Source organism: Erpetoichthys calabaricus, chromosome 11 (genome assembly GCF_900747795.2).
Source record: "Erpetoichthys calabaricus chromosome 11, fErpCal1.3, whole genome shotgun sequence".
NCBI classification, from domain to species: domain Eukaryota; kingdom Metazoa; phylum Chordata; class Cladistia; order Polypteriformes; family Polypteridae; genus Erpetoichthys; species Erpetoichthys calabaricus.
In genome coordinates this window covers 148,088,122-148,109,021 of record NC_041404.2, presented here as the reverse complement: position 1 = coordinate 148,109,021, position 20,900 = coordinate 148,088,122, and the positions used below count along the sequence as shown (strand labels likewise).

The following is a 20,900-nucleotide window of genomic DNA, read 5'->3' as shown; positions in this document are numbered from 1 at the left end:
TCCTCGTTCTCCTCCTCTTTCTCTGTACGTTTATCATTTGTTTGCTCAGAGGTTGATGCGCTTGCTGTTTCCTGAGCAGATCTTCTTTTCTCCACCCTAGTGGCCCGCATCTTTTTGCGTTAAAACTGATTAAGTCAGTGTTTGTGTTGCAATTACTTACTGCTGTTGTGTATGTGTGTATGTATATGTGTATATATATATATATAATATATATATTATATATATATTATATATATATATATATATATATATATATATATACTGAGTGTGTATATATATAAACATATATATATATATATATATATATAGTATATATATATATATAATATATGTATATGTATGTATGTGTATATATATATATATTATACTAAGGCTTCAACCCCTTGGATGTTTTCACACTTTATTGTTATACAACATTGAATCTCAGTTGACTTAATGTGGCTTTTTGACACAGATGAACAGAAAAAGAAAGGCACCTAATGTGACCCTATGTATGATTATTATTATTCACACCTTTATTCTACAGCTTGCTATATTTGAGATACAATTAGTTTTGTTGCTTTTGTTTTTCAATTCAGGCAGTCCAGGGTCTGTAGTAGGATCTGAATCCACAACCTAAGCGTCTGAAGTTCAAAACCTTAAACTTAACAGCATCCGGTTGAAAAATGAAATTTCAAATAGGGCATGCTGCATCACTAAGGTGTGAACTAACTGCTGCACCACTTTATCCCTCTTTGTTTAAAATCGAGTTTAAGCTATAAACGTTGCATGTGGCTGTATGTTGCGGTTTATTGGAAAGGAAACTGCGTTATTTAAAAAAAAAAAAAAAGTGGAACAGTATGTAGGAATTACATATTTACATTGTAATGTTTCATATACGAGTATATGAAAGAATATTTCTAATCGCATATGTCAAACGAATCGAGCAGCATTCGGTCACACCTTCATTTGGTCAAAGATGTTCACTTCTAAACGCACACAGGATTTACATACAGCCGGGACGTCACCAGGAGCTGCGCAGAATCGGAGTTCTGACTGAACAGGTGGCTGCAGCCTGTTGCTGTCACGCGTCTCTGTTTGCTTTGCTCGCTGCGTGGTTACCACGGAGGTCGGAATTACCTGCTTACTACTAAGTCAACAAGCTACCGTCGCGTGGGCGCTCGGCGTTTGCTGGAGCTCCTGGCAGGTGATCGCAAACTGTGATGTGAGTGAAGTGGTTCCTGGAGCAGAGATCGGTTGAACTGTCCGTCGGCGTTAGGGGAGCTGTAGGTGAGTAAGTGCGGGAAAAAACAGACCTAGCGGCGGCATCACCCAGTCGAAACCTCGAAGGCTTTTGTGGTCAGGGATGTCATTTATTGTGTCGATGTGTGCAGTACTCGGATTGTTCTTTCTTTCACTTCTGCTGCTGTAGATGGGAAATAATGCGGGTTCCCGTAATTTCTTCAAGTTTTAGTTGCATTATGCAAATTACACGGGAATAGGCGTCAGTGTATGTAAATAGGGAATGAAAACATTAATTTTGTCTTTTTAGAGATAAAAACGGAGAATTTGCGAGCCAACTACACTGGCGACGTTAAAGGTGCACTGGATCTGCCCAGCACAACTCAACAATTGAAAAGATCTTTTTTAGCCAATTTCTTAATATTTGAGTTGTGTGCGTTTTGACACAACAAATGACATCCACTGATGCTTTGTATTTTCTCAGATGTGTTTGTTTTCTTCACGTCAGCCTTATCGAAGCTTTGGAATTTGTATCTGTATCTGTCTGTACCCCCTTTCATTCATAATGTGTGTGTATGTGTGTGTTTTGTGTTTGTTTGTGTATATATATGTACGTATATATATATGTATGTATGTATGTATAATATATGTGTGTGTGTGTGTATAATATATGTGTATATATATGTACGTATATATATGTGTGTGTGTATAATATATGTGTATATATGTACGTATGTGTGTGTGTATAATATATGTGTATATATGTATATATGTATAATGTATGTATATGTGTGTGTATATATATATATATATATATATATATATATATATATATAATATATATATTATGTATATATGTATATGTATGTATATAGTATATGTATGTATATGTTAATATATATATATATATATATATATGTATGTATGTATAGATGTATGTGGATGTGTGTGTATTGATAGGTATACTATAGGAAGGTATTCTATCTATCTCTATCAATTTGTATAAACCCTTTTGCTCAGGTGTTTAGAAAATAAAATATATATGGATATGTATGTATATGTACATTATATTTTTTTTTCTAAACACACGAGCAGGACGGTCTCTCTGTCTGTGTGTTTGTGTATATACACTATACACACATTATATATATATAATATATATATATATATAATGATTCATTCTCAATTTTCAAATCTAAACGTAAAACTTATTTGTTTAAGACTGCTTTTTCTCTTCGTCTGCAATTGCTCTGTCTGGTTTTAAATTTTGTACTTTAGTTTTGTTTATGATGTCTGTTTTATCTAAGGCACCTACGAATAAATATATAATATATAATATGTCTATATGTACATTTTCTTTCTAAACAGTGGGTTCTGGACAGACAGATAGATGGTCAGTTATCACTCTGTCTGACTGTCTATATCTACAGTACAGTATATATAAAAACACTAGATATAATACACATGCACACACACAGAGAGTGGTCAAAAGTTTAGAATCAGCCAAAAATGTTAATGTTTTTGATAGAAATGTATACTTTTTTGATACTCTTTGTATCACTCTACCATTAAAACTATTTAAAAATAGAGCTAATATGTTACTAATATTGCAAATGGCTAATATTACTTGAAATGAGTAATTTGTAATTTATTATTCACATATGACTGCAAAGCCCCATTATCAGCAGCCACTACTCTAGTGTCCTAATGGTGGACTGTTTTAGGTCATTCATAATTAATCATGTTGAATGCTAATTTAGTAAAGTTTACCTAATCTAATCTAATTGGTTATTAGAGAAGCCTTTGTGATTGTGTTAGCACTGCCCAAACATTTTATTCTGTTCAGTAAAGCAAGTCTGTTATCTTTCCATGGGTTGCAAGGTACTGGCATTCCTAAAATTCAACTCCGGGTTCAAAAATGGCCAAAATGAAACACGGAAGTGACCAACCGAGCACCCGTAAGACGTCTGTTTCTCAAACTACACGCTGTGATGTTTTTGTCCTCCTGTGCCTTTCACTTCTTCTCGTACCCCGGTTAGATTCAGTTTCTCATCTTCTCTCATGATAGTTAGTGGACACCATTGCATGAAATCTCTTCAGTGTTTTGACAGTCTGTCACATGGAATAACCTTCATTTTGCAAGACAACGGCAGACTTTGAATTTCTTGAGAAAGTTTCATTGTGTTGGCCACATGACAACTTAATTGTGGATGAGATGAAAGATTTCACCATTAGGACACTGGAGTAGTGGCTGTTGGTAATGGGGCATTGCTGTCATTTGTGAATAATAAATTATAAATCTGTCATTTCAAACAATAACTGTCATTTGAAACTTCAGCAGTGTCTTGGCTATGTTTTTAAACCGGTTTAATTAGTTTTCATTTATTTGTCTCCATGGGGAAGCTAAAACTTTATGGTACCTTTTATTTAAAAAAAAAAAAAAAAAAAGTATGAATTTCGTATATTCCCAGCCTCTATCAAAAACTTGAATATTTCTGATTAATTTCAAACTTTTGAAATGCTAGTGTATTTATAAAACAGCATGTGTGTGTGTGTGTGTACAATATCGTGAGCTATCTATCTGTATCTGTGACTCCCAAAATAATACGACCACGTCACAGCTCTTGGTTCTCTCCATGTAAAGTCTGCGTGTTCTTCCTTTTTTCCAAAAGAGATTCCAGGCCTGTGATGATGAGGCCTTTCGATTTTTTCCAGTTTAGTTGAGTTTGCAGTGCCATAGACTGCCATCCAGTCCAGAGTTGCCTCTTCGTTTGCACCTATTACTGCTGGAATGGTTGCACAAATCTAATGGCACTGTAATGGCAAAAGCTGTTACAGAAAACGAATGGATGGATGAGTGTTTTGTCCCATCTACTACAGATCTATGGCTTGTGTCCCATTTTTCCAGGAACAGTTCAAGCTCCCAGAATCCTTGTTCTCAGAAAAGTGGATCCAGAAAATGGATGGATAAAAGTTCCTTTGTAGACCATTTATTATGATTGGTTATTATGATGTTTGGTGGTCTGTTTAGTGTTTCCAGTCATGCAGAATGTGAAAGGCACTACATTCAGTACAACCATTCTTTCAAGTCCTTACAACTCACAAGCAGTCAAAAAGAGTGCTAGACGTCTTGAAATCACGAAACTCTTTGTATGCTGGAGACCCACTTACTATGATGTGCTGGATTTCCAAATGGTGAGGGCACAGTTTGACATCTGGGTAGAGCAGCGGCTCAAGGGTCTGCTGGAGTCTCTCCCAGCTAGCATTGGGCACAAGGCAGGAACAAACCATGGACAGGGCACCAGTTCATCACAGGGCAAAAACGGCCAAACACACACCAAGCAAACACTAGGGTCAATTTAGGATTGTCAAGTCACTTAATCTGGCAGGAATAAACCATGGACAGGGTGCCAGTCCATCACAGGGCAAACACACACACAAATACACACATCCTTGTACACACACCAAGCAAATGCTCAGGCCAATTCAGAATTGCCAATTCACCTAATCTGTCAGGAACAAGCCATAGACAGTGTGCCAGTCCATCGCAGGGCAAATAGCCACCCACACACACCTGGCACACACTAGTGCCAATTTAGGATTGCCAATTCACTTAATGTAGCAGGAACAAGCTGTGGACAGTGTGCCAGTCCATCGCAGGGCAAACACCCACCCACACACACCCAGCACACACTAGTGCCAATTTAGGATTGCCAATTCACCTAATCTGTCAGGAACAAGCCATGGACAGGGTGCCAGTCCATCGCAGGGCAAATAGCCACCCACACACACCTGGCCCACACTAGTGCCAATTTAGGATTGCCAATTCACTTAATGTAGCAGGAGCAAGCTGTAGACAGTGTGCCAGTCCATCGCAGGGCAAACACCCACCCACACACACCCAGTACACACTAGTGCCAATTTAGGATTGCCAATTCACTTAATGTAGCAGGAACAAGCTGTAGACAGTGTGCCAGTCCATCGCAGGGCAAACACCCACCCACACACACCCAGCACACACTAGTGCCAATTTAGGATTGCCAATTCACCTAATGTGTCAGAAACAAGCCATGGACAGGGTGCCAGGCCATCGCAGGGCAAAACCCACCCACACACACTCACACACAGCAAGCACACACTAGTGCCAATTTAGGATTGCCAATTCACTTAATCTAGCAGGAACAAGCCATGGACAGGGTGCCAGTCCATCACAGGGCAAATACCCACCCACACACACCCAGCACACACTAGTGCCAATTTAGGATTGCCAATTCACCTAATCTGTCAGGAACAAGCCATGGACAGGGTGCCAGTCCATCACAGGGCAAACACCCACCCACCCACACGCACCCGCACACACTAGTGCCAATTTAGGATCACCAATTCACTTAATGTAGCAGGAACAAGCCATGGACAGTGTGCAAGTCCATCGCAGGGCAAATACCCACCCGCACACACTAGTGCCAATTTAGGATTGCCAATTCACCTAATCTGTCAGGAACAAGCCATGGACAGGGTGCCAGTCCATCACAGGGCAAACACACACTCGCACAAAGCAAGCACACACTAGTGCCAATTTAGGATCGCCAATTCACTTAATGTAGCAGGAACAAGCCGTGGACAGTGTGCCAGTCCATCGCAAGACAAACACACATTCGCACACACTAGTGCCAATTTAGCATCACCAATTCACCTAAACTCACACAGACACGGGGAGAACTTGCAAACTCCACACCGGGAGGACACCGTGACGTGAACCCAGCTCTCCTTTCTGAAAGGCAGCAGTGCTACCACGGTGCCACCATGCCACCCTGGTCAGTATGTGATCTTTCCTTATTATTTATTTTGAGCCTGCATGATGTTTGTAATGGAGACAGTAAACCACTCCAAATGTATGAGATGACTAAAGCCAGTATCCCATTGTCAGTGCAGTGCCATCCATCTTGACAGTCATTTCGGAGGAATGTATCAATATTTGTTTTCACATATACATTATAGATTGTTAAGATTCAATCAGGAGGATATAAAATGCAGTGAATCTGTCAGACTTAATTGTATATGGTGCTTTTGACAGTAAGCACTGTTTAGACATTTTACAAAGCAAACAGGAGTACAATACAAAGCAGCATAGTAGATTGTAGTAGTAATGAGGTAAAAATTGCCAGAGGACATTGTATTTATAGAAGCCACTTGAACCGTTTAAACAATTTGCACATCTCAATAGCCTTGTTATTGTTGTTTGTTTTGATGGCGTTGATAGAATGGCGTCACCGTTTAGTGCAGGGGTGGGCAGACTCAGTCCTCCAGGGCCGCGGTGAGTGCAGCCTTTCTGACAATCAGCAGCTCCTTTGAGCCTGTAATGGAACCGCTCACCTAACTATACACCTTGTTTACCTTCCTCTCACGTTTAAAAGAGCCCAGCAGGCTGAACGCAGTATTTCTGCACAGTGACAGGTACTAATTACCCCTTGATCCTTCACACAGCGCCTGTGAGCCTGTGGAGTGGAGGCCATCAGACACTTCAGGTCTGGTTTAAACTGGATACAAATAACAGAGGCGTGATGATCGCAGAAGTAAAGCTGATCTCTTGTAAGAATCATTAGAAAAACAAACACAACAATAACTAGATACACATATAATATCAGATTTATTGTTTTAGTAGTATGAGGAAAAAAACAAAGACAAAAAAAAAAAAACCGCAACTGTTGTACATCTCCAGCAACGCGTTTATCCCACCACGCCCTTAGAATGAACCGCCATTGATTTTCACTTTTTTAGAGTCAGTTGTATGTAAAACAAAAGGCTGTGACTTTATTAAAAGCCACTGCTCTGCATGAAATGCTAGTTATATACTGTATGGTAGATATCAGAGATGTTACTTCTTGTGCAATTTCCCCCAAACAGCACAAGGAGTCTATTTTGTCTCCATTGCCTTGGTTTGCTTAAGGCTGCACTTAAAAACTGTCTTGAGGGTCTTTTGGTGCCCCTCTGCTTGACTGGCCAATACATTAAGTGCATCCTCAGTGGGAGACTTATGGCACAATATTGTTTCTCTTGTAGGGCGGCGCAGTGGGTAGCGCTGCTGCCTTGCAGTTAGGACACCTGGGTTTGCTTCCCGGGTCCTCCCTGCGTGGAGTTTGTATGTTCTCCTCGTGTCTGCGTGGGTTTTCCTCCCACAGTCCAAAGACATGCAGGTTAGGTGCATTGGCGATCCTAAATTGTCCTTGGTGTGTGTGTCCTGTGGTGGGCTGGCTCCCTGCCCGGGGATTTGTTCCTGCCTTGCGCCCTGTGTTGGCTGGGATTGGCTCCAGCAGACCCCCGGGACCCTTTAGTTAGGATATAGTGGGTTGGGAAATGACTGACTGACTGTTTCTCTTGTTGTTCTAAAGGCAAAATGCTTTTAAAGATCAGACATTGTTTTCTGTTTGGTGGCTGCTGTTTTAATGTTTAGGATTCCGTACTTAAGGCGAGATACCATTCATCTGATCTCCTTTCACTTATTATTTTTATTGAAATTTTTTTACATTATATTTACTAATTTGGCTGACACCTTTATTCTACAGATTGCTATATTTGAGATACAATTGTTTACATTGCTTTTGCTTTTCCATTTAGGACACAGGCAGCTGAAGTGACTTGCTCAGGGTCAGTAGGAGGATTTGAACCCACAATCTCAGAGTTTGAAGTTCAAAACCTAAAACTTAACAGCATCCAGTTCAGAAATGAAATTTCAAACGGGGCATGTGGCATCATTAAGGTGTGAGCTAACCGCTGCACCACTTTGTCAGTCTTTGGTAAAGATGCTTATGGTCACATAGTGTTAGCAGTGGGATTTGAACCCACAACCTCAAGGTTCAAAGTTCAAAGCCTTAACCACTACACCACACTGCCATTTGGTCTTCAGGCCTAGTCTGCTTATTCCATTTTAGTCTAAGAGGGCCAATTGAGTTTATTCATGCTTTCCTTTGCTGCTGTTTTAATGTTTTATCACTCTTATTCATCACTTATTTTCCTCCATTTATCCATTGGACGATCCTTTAGCACCCGTTCTTCTTTTACTTTTGTGCAATCTTGTCATCTTCACTCTCTTCAGTGTCTGTCCGTGAGCTTCATCTTTTGCTTTTTGTATTATTCTATTACTTGGTGATCTACAAGTTAATTTCTTACCCACTATAATGTGTCTTTCACAGTGTTTAATTTAATCTTCTCACTGTTGTGTTATAGTGCCTTTCCTGTTATCTGCTCTCTGTATTCCATACACAAGCGACTATTGTTGTTTCTTCTTCTTTAAGAATTTCTTTCCATTTTTCTTTAGCCTTGCTCCTCAAGGTTTATGCTTGCACACATTCCTATAGAGCATGCAGTACTGATTTTCTCCAGAGTGTTTAGGAGATACGCACTGTAGTTATTCAAGTCGAAGTTCTTTCTTCACAAACTTGGTATATATGCATTTGCTATGAGAAATTCAGTTATACAGATAAATGTTTTCTGTTGATTTTAAAAAATGCATACTCCTGACATTTTTACCTTGAACTTTATATTGTGCATCTGGGCCTTTCTCTCTTGTTCTGTCCTGGTTAGATCCGATTTACCCTCCTCTCTGAAGAGGCTGCTGGACACCTTTGTATGAAACCTTTAGTTTCTTGGCAATCTAACTCAAGGAATTCATTCATCGTCATTCTGCAGATTTTTTTTTTTTATATTTTATTTATTAATTTTTATTGTAATCATTCCATACAAATAGATCAATTTATAACCTAACAAAATTGAAGACATATCAAACCCCACCCCTGAGAAGGAGAGCTAAGCCAAAGGAGAATTGCTTAGGGCTTTTTAATAAGGCAACAATAAATAAAAGAAAGGGAGAAATAAATATATAGGTAAATAAATAAATGGAGAAGGGAATGAAAGGCGATAATAGTTATTTCTCTTATTCTAAAATAATATTGATTAGATCCTGCCAGGTTTTTGGAAAAAATTCTGTACAGATCCTCTAACTGAGAATTTGATTTTTTCCATCCATCCATCCATCCATTGTCTCCCGCTTATCCGAGGTCGGGTCGCGGGGGCAGCAGCTTGAGCAGAGATGCCCAGACTTCCCTCTCCCCGGCCACTTCTTCTAGCTCTTCCGGGAGAATCCCAAGGCGTTCCCAGGCCAGTCGAGAGACATAGTCCCTCCAACGTGTCCTGGGTCTTCCCCGGGGCCTCCTCCCGGTTAGACGTGCCCGGAACACCTCACCAGGGAGGCGTCCAGGAGGCATCCTGATCAGATGCCCGAACCACCTCATCTGACTCCTCTCAATGCGGAGGAGCAGTGGCTCTACTCTGAGCCCCTCCCGGATGACTGAGCTTCTCACCCTATCTTTAAGGGAAAGCCCAGACACCCTGCGGAGGAAACTCATTTCAGCCGCTTGTATTCGCGATCTCGTTCTTTCGGTCACTGCCCATAGTTCATGACCATAGGTGAGGGTAGGAACATAGATCGACTGGTAAATTGAGAGCTTCGCCTTGCGGCTCAGCTCCTTTTTCACCACAACTGACCGATGCAGCGCCCGCATTACTGCGGATGCCGCACCGATCCGCTTGTCAATCTCACGCTCCATTCTTCCCTCACTCGTGAACAAGACCCCAAGATACTTGAACTCCTCCACTTGATTTTTTCCAATTTCAAATAATATAAAACATCGGTTTCCCACTGACTTATCAGAGGAGAGTTAGGATTCTTCCAATTTAACAAAATAAGTCTGTGTGCCAAAAGTGTAGTGAATGCAATCACCGTTTGCTTGTCCTTCTCCACTTCAAGTTCGTCTGGAAGAACACCGAACACAGCTGTTAGTGGGTTAGGAGGGATTGTGACCCCAAGGCTGTCTGAAAGGCACTTAAAAATTTTGGTCCAAAATGATGTTAATTTGGTGCAGGCCCAGAACATGTGACCCAGTGAGGCAGGAGCTTGATTGCAATGTTCACAGGTTGGATCTTGCCCCAGAAACATTTTGGACAGTTTTAAGCAAGACAGATGGGCTTGATATATAATTTTTAGTTGAATAATTCTATGCTTTGCGCATATGGAGCTCGAGTGAGTCATTCTGCAGATTTGACAATTGACTGACATCTTTTCCTTGTATTAGCCAGTTTCAGATATGACTTTAATCGAACTCTGTGTCTAAGGCCACATTCATGGAGTCGTCCTTTTACTTGATTAAAAAAAGATCTGTCTGTCTGTCTGTCTGTCTGTCTGTCTGTCTGTCTGTCTGTCTGTCTGTCTGTCTGTCTGTCTATCTATCTATCTATCTATCTATCTATCTATCTATCTATCTATCTATCTATCTATCAGATAGACAGATAGATGTGAAAAGCACTATATAATAGATAGATAGATAGACAGATAGATGTGAAAGGCACTATCTATCTATTATATAGTGCCTTTCACATCTATCTGTCTATCTATCTAATTGTGGTGTAGCAGGGCCACTTTTTTAATGAAAGCACCTTGAGAAAAAAGACAGCTGAGCAGTGAGCCCTAGCAGGGTGTTTGGCCAACACCTAGGGCAGTTGGTAGTGGTCGCTCCTGCTAAGCATGTAGTTGATGAGCAGGAGTGACCGGAAGAAGGATGGCTCACTGTGGAAGACAGTGGGAGTTGGGAGGTTTGGGAGGTGGATTCCACAGCGTGAGCGTCCTGGTCGCTGGGGAACCCAAGTCTCGGTCTGGGGAGAGCAGAACCGAAGCCAGGGATCGGGAAGCCTCCAGATCAGAAGGCAGAGCAGGTCAGCTGCAGCTAGGGTGACTCCCCTGGGGCATTGCCTGGATGGGAGAAGCAGGGGAGTCGCCAGTCTCCAGTAGAAGAAAGGCACTGGGCTGATTTGTGTTTTCAAAGAGACTGTTACCAGCCGTTGTTTTAACCTTTTGCACTTTTTGCACCATCCCCTTGCTTTGTTGTGCCTCACTGTCTAGCTCATCGGTGACATTACCGACGGTGTCGGGTTCAAGAGCTCCCAGAAGGAAGATGGGAGCATGGAGTGGAACCGGCATCATCACACTAATATAGTGCCTTTTATGCCTATCTATCTATCTATCTATCTATCTATCTATCTATCTATCTATCTATCTATCTATCTATCTATCTATCTATCTATCTATCTATCTATCTATCTATAATACCCTTCATGCCTATCTATCACAATACCTTTAGGCTCAAGGCCGCGTGGGCATCAGTTCATAGCAGGGTACACTCAAGCACTCACCCGCTCTCAAATATTGGACCAGTTAATCTAAACTGCGTGTATTTGGAATATGGAATTGGAGTCTCAAAAACATGAACATTTCTGGTTGATTCCAAACTCTTGACTGCTATCTTATATTGTATTAATTCTTCCCCATTAATCCCATATCACTTTGCTTTGTGTTTTTCAGTTTTTCAATTTTAATTGTCTTTCTGTAAATTGCTGGTGCGATAAAGGCCACTGTTTATTTTTGGGTAGTCTTTATAGTTTTACTCTTTAAGCTACGGGTGTCGAACTCCGGGCCTGGAGGGCCGCACTGGCTACTGGTTTTCATTCTGACCCTTTTCCTAATATAGTGGTTCTCAATCTGTGGGGCGGGCCCCCCTAGGGGGGCACGAAGTAACAAAAAGGGAAGTACGAAGATGTGAAAAAAAGAAAACAAGAATCGAAAATATGAAAAATACATCTATTGAAACCAAAAAAAATTAACTTAAACTACATTCTGGTACTAGAAAAATAGGTATACTGTAGAGTTAGATAAATGTCGATAAAAGTTAAGTAGGTATAATAATAAAATATGCATCTATGATATATCATTAATTAAAAAAGAACAAATTGGTATTAGTGGGCTCCTTTCAAAAAAACGTTAGGGGAGGCGCAATTAAAACTGTTATGAAAACTCTGGTCATAAATACTTAAAAGCTGAGAAACGCTGGCTTAATCAGTGACCAGTTTTCACTGCTAATTAACTCCTTTGCCCTTCATTTTAATAGCCCTGTTTTTAAGGATTTGGTTCTCTGAATTGATACTTTTCTTCATTAAATGGCAGCCAAACAGAAATGAGATGTGAAACGAGCCAACAGATGACCAGCTAAACTGGGGCTTCACACTCCAACCAGTTCCTTAATGAGAAGCCGATTCTTGCTGTTAATTAAAGCCGTTATTGAATTCCACGGCTTGTTGCTGCTCTCATTCTGCCACAGCAGACATTTCCAAAACTGTTGATTTTCTTTTTTTTTTTTTTTAAGAACACCATCAAGATGTTTTGGTGACCTCGGAGATCAACCTTACTGAGACCTTCACCTTTCGTTATGTTCAAATAATGTGGTTAGCTGGTGATGTGGCAGCTTGTTTTGTGTCTCATTATTGTTTGGCTCCTCATTAATGAAAAAGAAAGGGGTTTGAGTAAAGTTAATTAAAACAAAGGCAAAAGAAGTTAATTAGCAGAAAAAACTGATCACTAATGAAGAAGATGGCTAGAATGAAAACCTGCAGCCATTGTGGCCCTCCAGGACCGGAGTTCGACACCCCTGCTTTAAGCAGTATGTAGTGTAGCTGCTGCATCATTTCTAGGTTCCCAAAATCGAGCTGCTTCTGAGATGGCAAGGTAGGATCCAGTCACACTTGTAACAAAAGAAATTTCTCAGTCCAATAAAGTTAATTTCAAAAAGGTTTATTGAAAATTTTGAAAAGGAGCAAATCGCAAAATTCAGAAAAAAGTTTGTTACACACACAGAATAAAAAGCAAAAAAGGGTTCTTCTCTGTTTCATTACAATCTTAGCTTTCTCCTGTTAAATTTTTGTTACTTTCTATACTTAAAGGTTGTAAATGTTCAATGGCAAACTTACATAGGCTTCACCTTAGTATCTCAGTACGTTGAAGACGTTCATTATGTTAATACATTCAGCACAGTTTGAAACTGTTTGCCCTCCATGCCTTACCAACAGCAAGGCAGATCCTACACCTTACTAGTCGTCTGTAGTCAGAATGACAAGAAATCATTAGAATATTTAATTTTCAATTTAGCTTGTGGAGGCTGTAATAGAACCTCCCGCTGACTATGCACTAATGTATAGGCAAACATTTTAACATAACTAGGAGAATACATCTATCAACTTAACATAGCCATCTGTCAGCTAGTTAGGTTATCTTACATGAGGGGGACTGCAGCCAAGGAAGAGCCAGTCCAATGCACCAGCTGAAGTGACTTTCAACATATGAGTGTTTCTGTACTTGTATCTTTCAGTTCTCTCTTTTATAGAATATTGTGATATGGTGCTCAGACACGTACCCGTGTGTTTTGCTATGTGTCAGTGGATTTTTCACTGTGGGTTTTAAGAAGCTAAAGTTCATTTTGCCACTGTCTTCATCATTTAGCATGTTTTGGCAAGTCAATGTGTTAACCATTTACCGGTGATAGGACCTGGAATCTTGTCTGCTAGCTCGCTGTGTGCCGTTACCTGGATTATTTATTTCACTGAGCAGTACTTGACTGATGAAGGTCCTCCGGGCTATCTAGAACTACTAGGCACGTATAATAATTTCTAATAGATGGAAATGAAAATCAGCAAAAATTTAAAAATACATCAGGTGATGAATATTACCCTGTTTCAGTTATTACCCAGAATGCATCCTTCATCCACAATCTAACCCACTTATCCTGTTCAAGGTTGTTGACAGTCGGTGGCTATTATGTGTTTACTTATTTATTTAAAGAGCTTTTGTAAAAACACAAATTTTCCTCTGGGGATAAATAAAGTTAATAAAATAACTTTAAACAAATCTATCTATCTATCTATCTATCTATCTATCTATCTATCTATCTATCTATCTATCTATCTATCTATCTATCTATCTATCTATCTATCTATCTATCTATCTATCTATCTATCTATCTATCTATCTATCTATCTAATTGTGGTGTAGCGGGTCCATAGCTCAAGTCAACAGGGCCACTTTTTTTTAAGGAAAGCACCTTGAGAAAAAGAAAAAGAAAGAAAAGGAAAAGTGAACAGAGGTTGCAGGAAAAGAAGGCAGGAAGCAGGCAGGAGAAAGTCAGGGTGTGCAGGAGAGCGAAAAATACAGCTGAGCAGTGAGCCCTAGCAGGGTGTTTGGCCGACACCTAGGGCAGTTGGTAGTGGTCGCTCCTGCTAAGCGTGTAGTTGAGGAGCAGGAGTGACCGGAAGAAGGATGGCTCACTGCGGAAGGCAGTGGGAGTCGGGAGGCTTGGGAGGTGGATTCCACAGCGTGAGCGTCCTGGTCGCTGGGGAACCCAAGTCTCGGTCTGGGGAGAGCAGAACCGAAGCCAGGGATCGGGAAGCCTCCAGATCAGAAGGCAGAGCAGGTCAGCTGCAGCTAGGGTGACTCCCCTGGTGCATTGCCTGGATGGGAGAAACAGGGGAGTCTCCAGTAGAAGAAAGGCACTGGGCTGATTTGTGTTTTCAAAGAGACTGTTACACGCTGTTGTTTTAACCTTTTGCACTTTTTGCACCATCCCCTTGCTTTGTTGTGCCTCACTGTCTAGCTCATCTGTGACATTACATCGGGTTCAAGAGCTCCCAGAAGGAAGATGGGAGCATGGAGTGGAACCGGCATCGTCACACTAAGATAGATATAAAAGGCACTATATAACTGTTATAGTGCCTTTTATATCTATCTATCTGTCTGTCTGTGTCTGTCTGTCTGTCTGTTATATAGTGCCTTTCCTATCTATCTATTATAAAGTGCCTTTAATATCTGTCTGTCTGTCTATCTATTATCCATCCATCCATTTTCCAACCTGCTGAATCCAAACACAGGGTCACGGGGGTCTGCTGGAGCCAATCCCAGCCAACACAGGGCACAAGGCAGAAACCAATCCCAGGCAGGGTGCCAACCCACCGCAGTCTATCTATTATATAGTGCCTTTTATCTATCTATCTATCTATCTATCTATCTATCTATCTATCTATCTATCTATCTATCTATCTATCTATCTATCTATCTATCTATCTATCTATCTATCTATCTATCTATAATACCCTTCATGCCTATCTATCACAATACCTTTAGGCTCAAGGCCGCGTGGGCATCAGTTCATAGCAGGGTACACTCAAGCACTCACCCGCTCTCAAATATTGGACCAGTTAATCTAAACTGCGTGTATTTGGAATATGGAATTGGAGTTTGTGGAGTTAAATGCACACAGGCAGCTCCTGGGATGAGATTTGATCCCGAGTTTGCGGGACTGTCGGGCAGCAGCCCTAATCACTGCATTACTGTATTGGGCCTTAAAATGCTTTATCAAAATTGATAAAAGTGCCAGATTTTATTTTACCTCCTAATGTACTTAATCTGATGGCGAGATGCTGTTGTAAAATCAGGGTTTCCTAAAAAAAAAAAAAAAAAAGAATAAAGAAAATACCTTTATATATTATTGTTTAAATTATTTATTTATTTTTTTCTCTGTTTAGTTGACCTCAGACCAGCGCCAGGAAATGACTCAGTACAGGCAACGCGCTGTGGAGCTCGAAATGGAGAGGCAGGGAGTACGACGGAGTACGTTGTTGACTAGGGTTCAAAAAATCCTTGACAGTGTGCAGGTGAGTAGAAATGTGGAAACACTGAGTCCCTTGGCATTCTGCCACACAAAAGACATTCAAATCAAAGAGCGATCTCCACAGATGCTTAATTTGGTAGTAAAATAGTATCATTTTATGTTGCAGGCAGGGCCGGATTTTCCTATAGGCTAACTAGGCTTCAGCCTAGGGCCTCAAGATCAAGAGGGGCCTACATTCAAATTGTTAGCAAAATTTTATTATCTCTCATGCAATTTGCAAACTTAAAAATGGAAGGTGAAAGGGCCTCATAAGTGGAATAGCCTAGGGCCTCTTTTCATAGAAATCTGGCCCTGGTTGCAGGAGTACTGAAAAATGAATATATACAGTTATTAATACAAAAACATTTTTAGACTTTTAAAAGGGTGTCACTTTCTAGATGGCTTTAATTCTAAATGTTTCTGGATCAATCCACACCTTGGGCTCACGGTGTGACTGTGCAAGTCATATCTCACGTCTGTGCTCCAGCCCTAAATAAAATATACATGTGAGCCGTTAACATCTGTACTTGTAAAGATCCTTGGGATGGCGTTCACAGTAGAAAGGTGCTATGAGAAACAGAAGTGTTTTCCTTTACAGGAAGCAGAAAGATTGTTTTAAAAGCAAATAAAGGGACTTGCTGCATACATTGACACCTATTTGAGGCCTTCCTGAAACTTTAAAAAGATTTCCAAGTGATCTTAGCGTCTACCCTACTTGCTTAACATCTGCTTTTGCAGCATTCTTCATAGGGGTATTTGGTCACCATGTTGTACCCAAATTAGTCCAGGGGTCAAAACTGTTTGGGCTGGGAGGGCCCATACTGGAAGTATGTTGTCTTTTTTTTTTTTCTGTTGCTTAGTGTTGGCTTGGTTAACTTTTTGTTTTTCATTTATAGTCCACCTGACTGTAATGACTAAAGCCTGCCGGCATCCTGGCTTACAACAGAAGCTGTTAGCAGTTAACCCCCAGGCTGCACAAGTGGCCCAAACTGCCTGTTTGTTTGCTTCTGTCTGCATGGTAACCAAGCAAGTGAACGAGGAGTGAGAAAGTCCCTCGAGTGTCTGCGCCCTCCACCTTCAGATTGCCTTCTCATCCCTTTGTGTGTCATGGGGTTGATAACGAAATGAGGCTAATTAGAGATTCATAAATCACATCCCTCAAGCTTCTAGTTTTTGGAATATAATCGGATTTCATGTAACCTGTTTTTAAAAGGCAAAGCCACCTTTAGGAAAGGGTTGTTATAAGACCTACTTGAAGGTACTGTATGCTCTCATCTTGAGAGATCTGACAAACCTTGATGTCCTATCACATTCTTAAAAAAAAAAAAAATCTAAGTTTGGATTGATTTATGGGATTGTCCCTTAAAGATAGGGTGAGAAGCTCAGTCATCCGAGAGGGGCTCAGAGAAGAGCCGCTGCTCCTCCGCATCGAGAGGAGTCAGATGAGGTGGCTCGGGCATCTGATCAGGATGCCTCCTGGACGCCTCCCTGGTGAGGTGTTCCGGGCACGTCTAACTGGGAGGAGGCCCCGGGGAAGACCCAGGACACGCTGGAGGGACTATGTCTCTCAACTAGCCTGGGAACGCCTTGGGATTCTCCCGGAAGAGCTAGAAGAAGTGGCCGGGGAGAGGGAAGTCTGGGTATCTATGCTCAAGCTTCTGCCCCCGCGACCCGATCTCAGATAAGTGGAAGAGGATGGATGGATCCTCTCACCTTGATTAATGGTAGTCAAAAACAAAATAATAGTTGGATCTTAGAAATGACTGTGGTAGCTTGAGGGTCTGCACAAAAGTAGGACACTTAGGTGTTTCCTTGAAGACATGGTGGCATACTGTGATCACACCAATGTTTATTTGCACATCTGTATTCTGTTAAGTGAAAAGCATTTCCTAATAATAGTAATCATGGGATGTTCTCATGATATGCTCCGATGCCTCTGAGAGGTAGGTAGGTCTTACAAGCGGCAGAGTGCCTGAGACCTCGATACACCAACAACAACTGATTTCTTATATAACCCAAAATCACACAAGGAATGTCTCATTGGACTTTAACAGGCCCTTCTTTTTGGACTGGCCCCTCCGCCTTGACTCACTAAGAATGTTTCTCTCTTTGAAAGTACTAAAATATACCGCACTAGCCATTCCCCGTAGCTCCGCCCATGTAGTAGTGAAACAGGACAAACTTTAAAAATCGAGAAACAAAATGATATCGCTAGCTAGGCGGAGGCAAGTTACGCTCCGAAACACAGAGGTAGACCAACTCCCCACTCCTGACGTCACGCTTCACCCTCCCCTCAGCCCACAGCCTCTCTCTCTCGGATTAGTGTGAATATGTCGCTCCTGCAAGCGAACCGTGATTCTTAGCGAGATGAGAGAAGTCGCAAAATCAACCAGAATGTTCTAGCAAATTCTAGAAAAAAACCCCAATCTAAATCCTTTAAGTAGTTAACACGTTTGCTAGCTAAGCAGACGTAAGATACACTCCGAGGCCAGTGTGTGAACGAGGAGGACCTCGGCCCGCTGCGTCTCTCTCGGATTTGCGCAAAAAAATCGGTACCGCAAGTGAACTTTGATACTTCGCGCGATGAGAGGAGTCGCAAAATCAACCGGAATGTTCAAGCAAATTATAGAAAAAATCTGATCTAAATCTGTTAAGTAGTTCTCTTGTTCGCTAGCTAAGCAGATGTAAGATACGCTCCGAGGCTGGCGCGTGAATGAGGAGGGTCCTGCCCCCCTCCCCTCGGCCCGCTGCATCTCTCTCAGATTTGCACAAAAAAATCGATACCACAAGTGGACTTTGATACTTAGTGTGATCAGAGAAGTCGCAAAATCAACTGGAATGTTCAAGCAAATTGTAGAAAATAACCCGAGCTAAATCTGTTAAGTAGTTCTCTCGTTTGCTAGCTAAGTGGAGGTTAGGTTACGCCCCGAGGCTGGTGCGTGAATGAGGAGGGTCCTGCCCCCCTCCCCTCGGCCTACTGCATCTCTCTCGGATTCGCCCAAATAAATCCATACTGCAAGTAAAATATGATGCTTAGCATGATGAGAGAAGGCGCAAAATCAACCGGAATGTTCAAGCAAATTGTAGAAAATAACCCGATCTAAATCCGTTAAGTAGTTCTCTTGTGAAAAGCGGTCAGACATACAGACAGACAGACGTTGGATTTTATATACATATAGAGATATTAACACTTATGCATTTTTGCACTGATTTGAATTTATTTTGTAATATTTTGATTTATGACAATCTAATAATAATATTTCTTAATTAAAATTTCACATCCAGTCAAGTTGGGGAGCATGCACTAGTACATTGTGTTACCGCACCCACCAAACGACGGATCCTGGTTGGCAACTCCCTAGGCAGACACGCTGTCCAGTCCCACCCATTGGAATTGACCATCCATCTGCCACAGGCACATGTTACATGGACATCCCCTTAGCCTGGTCCAGCCACTCTGGTCCTCCACAATGAGGATCCTGCAAGCCGGATCACCCTCTGGGAATCTCGTCACATGGCTATAGTGCCGAAATCCTGTCAGAACCTATTCCACCTTTGAAATCTATACAAAGGAGGTGAAAACAATTCAGAAAAAAAAAATCCTATTGAAAATGGTGTCCTAAGTGTGCGCACCCTTTAATAATGAAGAACGTGGCTGCGTTCAGAATCAACCAATCACATTGAGTCTCACTCATATAGTAGTTAGCATACCCCTGACCCCTGAGCTTGGATAAAGTTTGGCTCTTTCTGTGGGATTATTCTGATGTCCTCCTAGTTGCAACATACTCCAAAAGTTGTGGTCTGCAATGAACAGGATCTCATCATTGAAAGGTATCAGTCAGGACAGGGGTACAAAAAAGTATCCAGAGGATTACACATCCCAGGGAGCACGGTGAAGACAGTCATAAACAAATGGAGAAAATATGGCTCAACAGTGATTCTACCAAGATCAGGACATCCTCCAAGGAGAAAACTTGCCAGGGAGGCCAACAAGAGACCAATTGCAACATTAATGGAGCTGCTGGATTTCCTAGTAAGTAATGGTTGTTCCCTGAATGTGACAGCAGCCAGTCCTATTCCTCATATGTGTGGGTTGTGGGGTAGGGTAGCAAGATGAAAGCCTTTTCTCACAAAGAAAAACATCCAAACCCAGCTAAACTTGGCAAAAAGGTATATCCAGTCTCCCATGACCATGTGGAAAAATGTATTATGGTCTGATGAGTCCAAGGTTGAACTATTTGGCCAGAATTCCAAAATGTACGTTTGGCACAAAAATAACCCAGCATGCCATCAAAGGAACACCATATACACAGTGAAGCATGGTGGAACCAGCATCAGGCTTTGGGGCTGCTTTTCTTCAGCTGTAACTGAGGCAGAAGTCAAGGTGGATGGAATCATGAAGAGCTCCAAGTGGCAGTCTATTTTGGCACAAAACCTTCAAGCATCTGCTAAGGAAGCTGGAGATGAAGTGGAACTTCACCTTTCAGCATGACAATGACCCAAAGCATATATCAGGATCAACAAAGCAATGGCTTCATCAAAGGAGGATCAGTGTTCTGGAATGGCCTGGCCACAGCCCACCCACACCTGGGGGTGACATGGAGAGAGCTGTGCACAGGAGATGCCCTTGCAATTTGACAGATCTAGAATTTTTTTTTTTTTTTTCTGAGGAACAGTGGGCAAAACTCGCCAACTTTTGTTGTGCCAAACTGATAGACTCTTACCCAAAAAGAGTGCTGTAATAAAATCAAAAGGGTCTTCATCTAAGTATTAGGGGTGTGTACACCAGTGCAACCAGGTTCGTCTATGAGTTTTTTCACCTTCTTTGTATAAATTGCAATTTTGCAATAAAGTTGGAATAAGTTCTGACAGGATTTATCTTGGTTTCATTTTTGTATTACACAAAGTCTGCGATTTGGGCAGGGGTGTGTAGACTTTCTATATCAGGGGTCCTGAATCACGGTCCTGGAGGGCCAGTTTTCCCAATTAGCCCTCAGTCCTCGCTGATAATAAAACTTGGTGTTTATCTACATAACTCGTTAGCACTTTCATTCATCAAAGACAAATTTAATTATATTGTAGATCAGAGGTCCACAAACA

General features: G+C 41.3%; 1 protein-coding gene across 2 annotated transcripts in view; it reads left to right on the top strand.

The window, feature by feature from the left end:
- LOC114661141 (centriolar coiled-coil protein of 110 kDa-like) overlaps positions 1-20,900 on the top strand; it is a 72,433-nt gene that overhangs the window by 11,692 nt on the left and 39,841 nt on the right. Inside the window, exons 1-2 of one of the 2 annotated variants that reach the window (XM_051933398.1) lie at positions 1,115-1,269; positions 15,676-15,804. In XM_051933398.1, the coding sequence (XP_051789358.1) occupies positions 15,700-15,804 (105 nt within the window). In that variant the 5' untranslated portion in view covers positions 1,115-1,269; positions 15,676-15,699. Of the gene's footprint in view, positions 1-1,114; positions 1,270-15,675; positions 15,805-20,900 lie in introns of those variants that run through there. The other variant, XM_028814303.2, reaches the window with a different exon arrangement.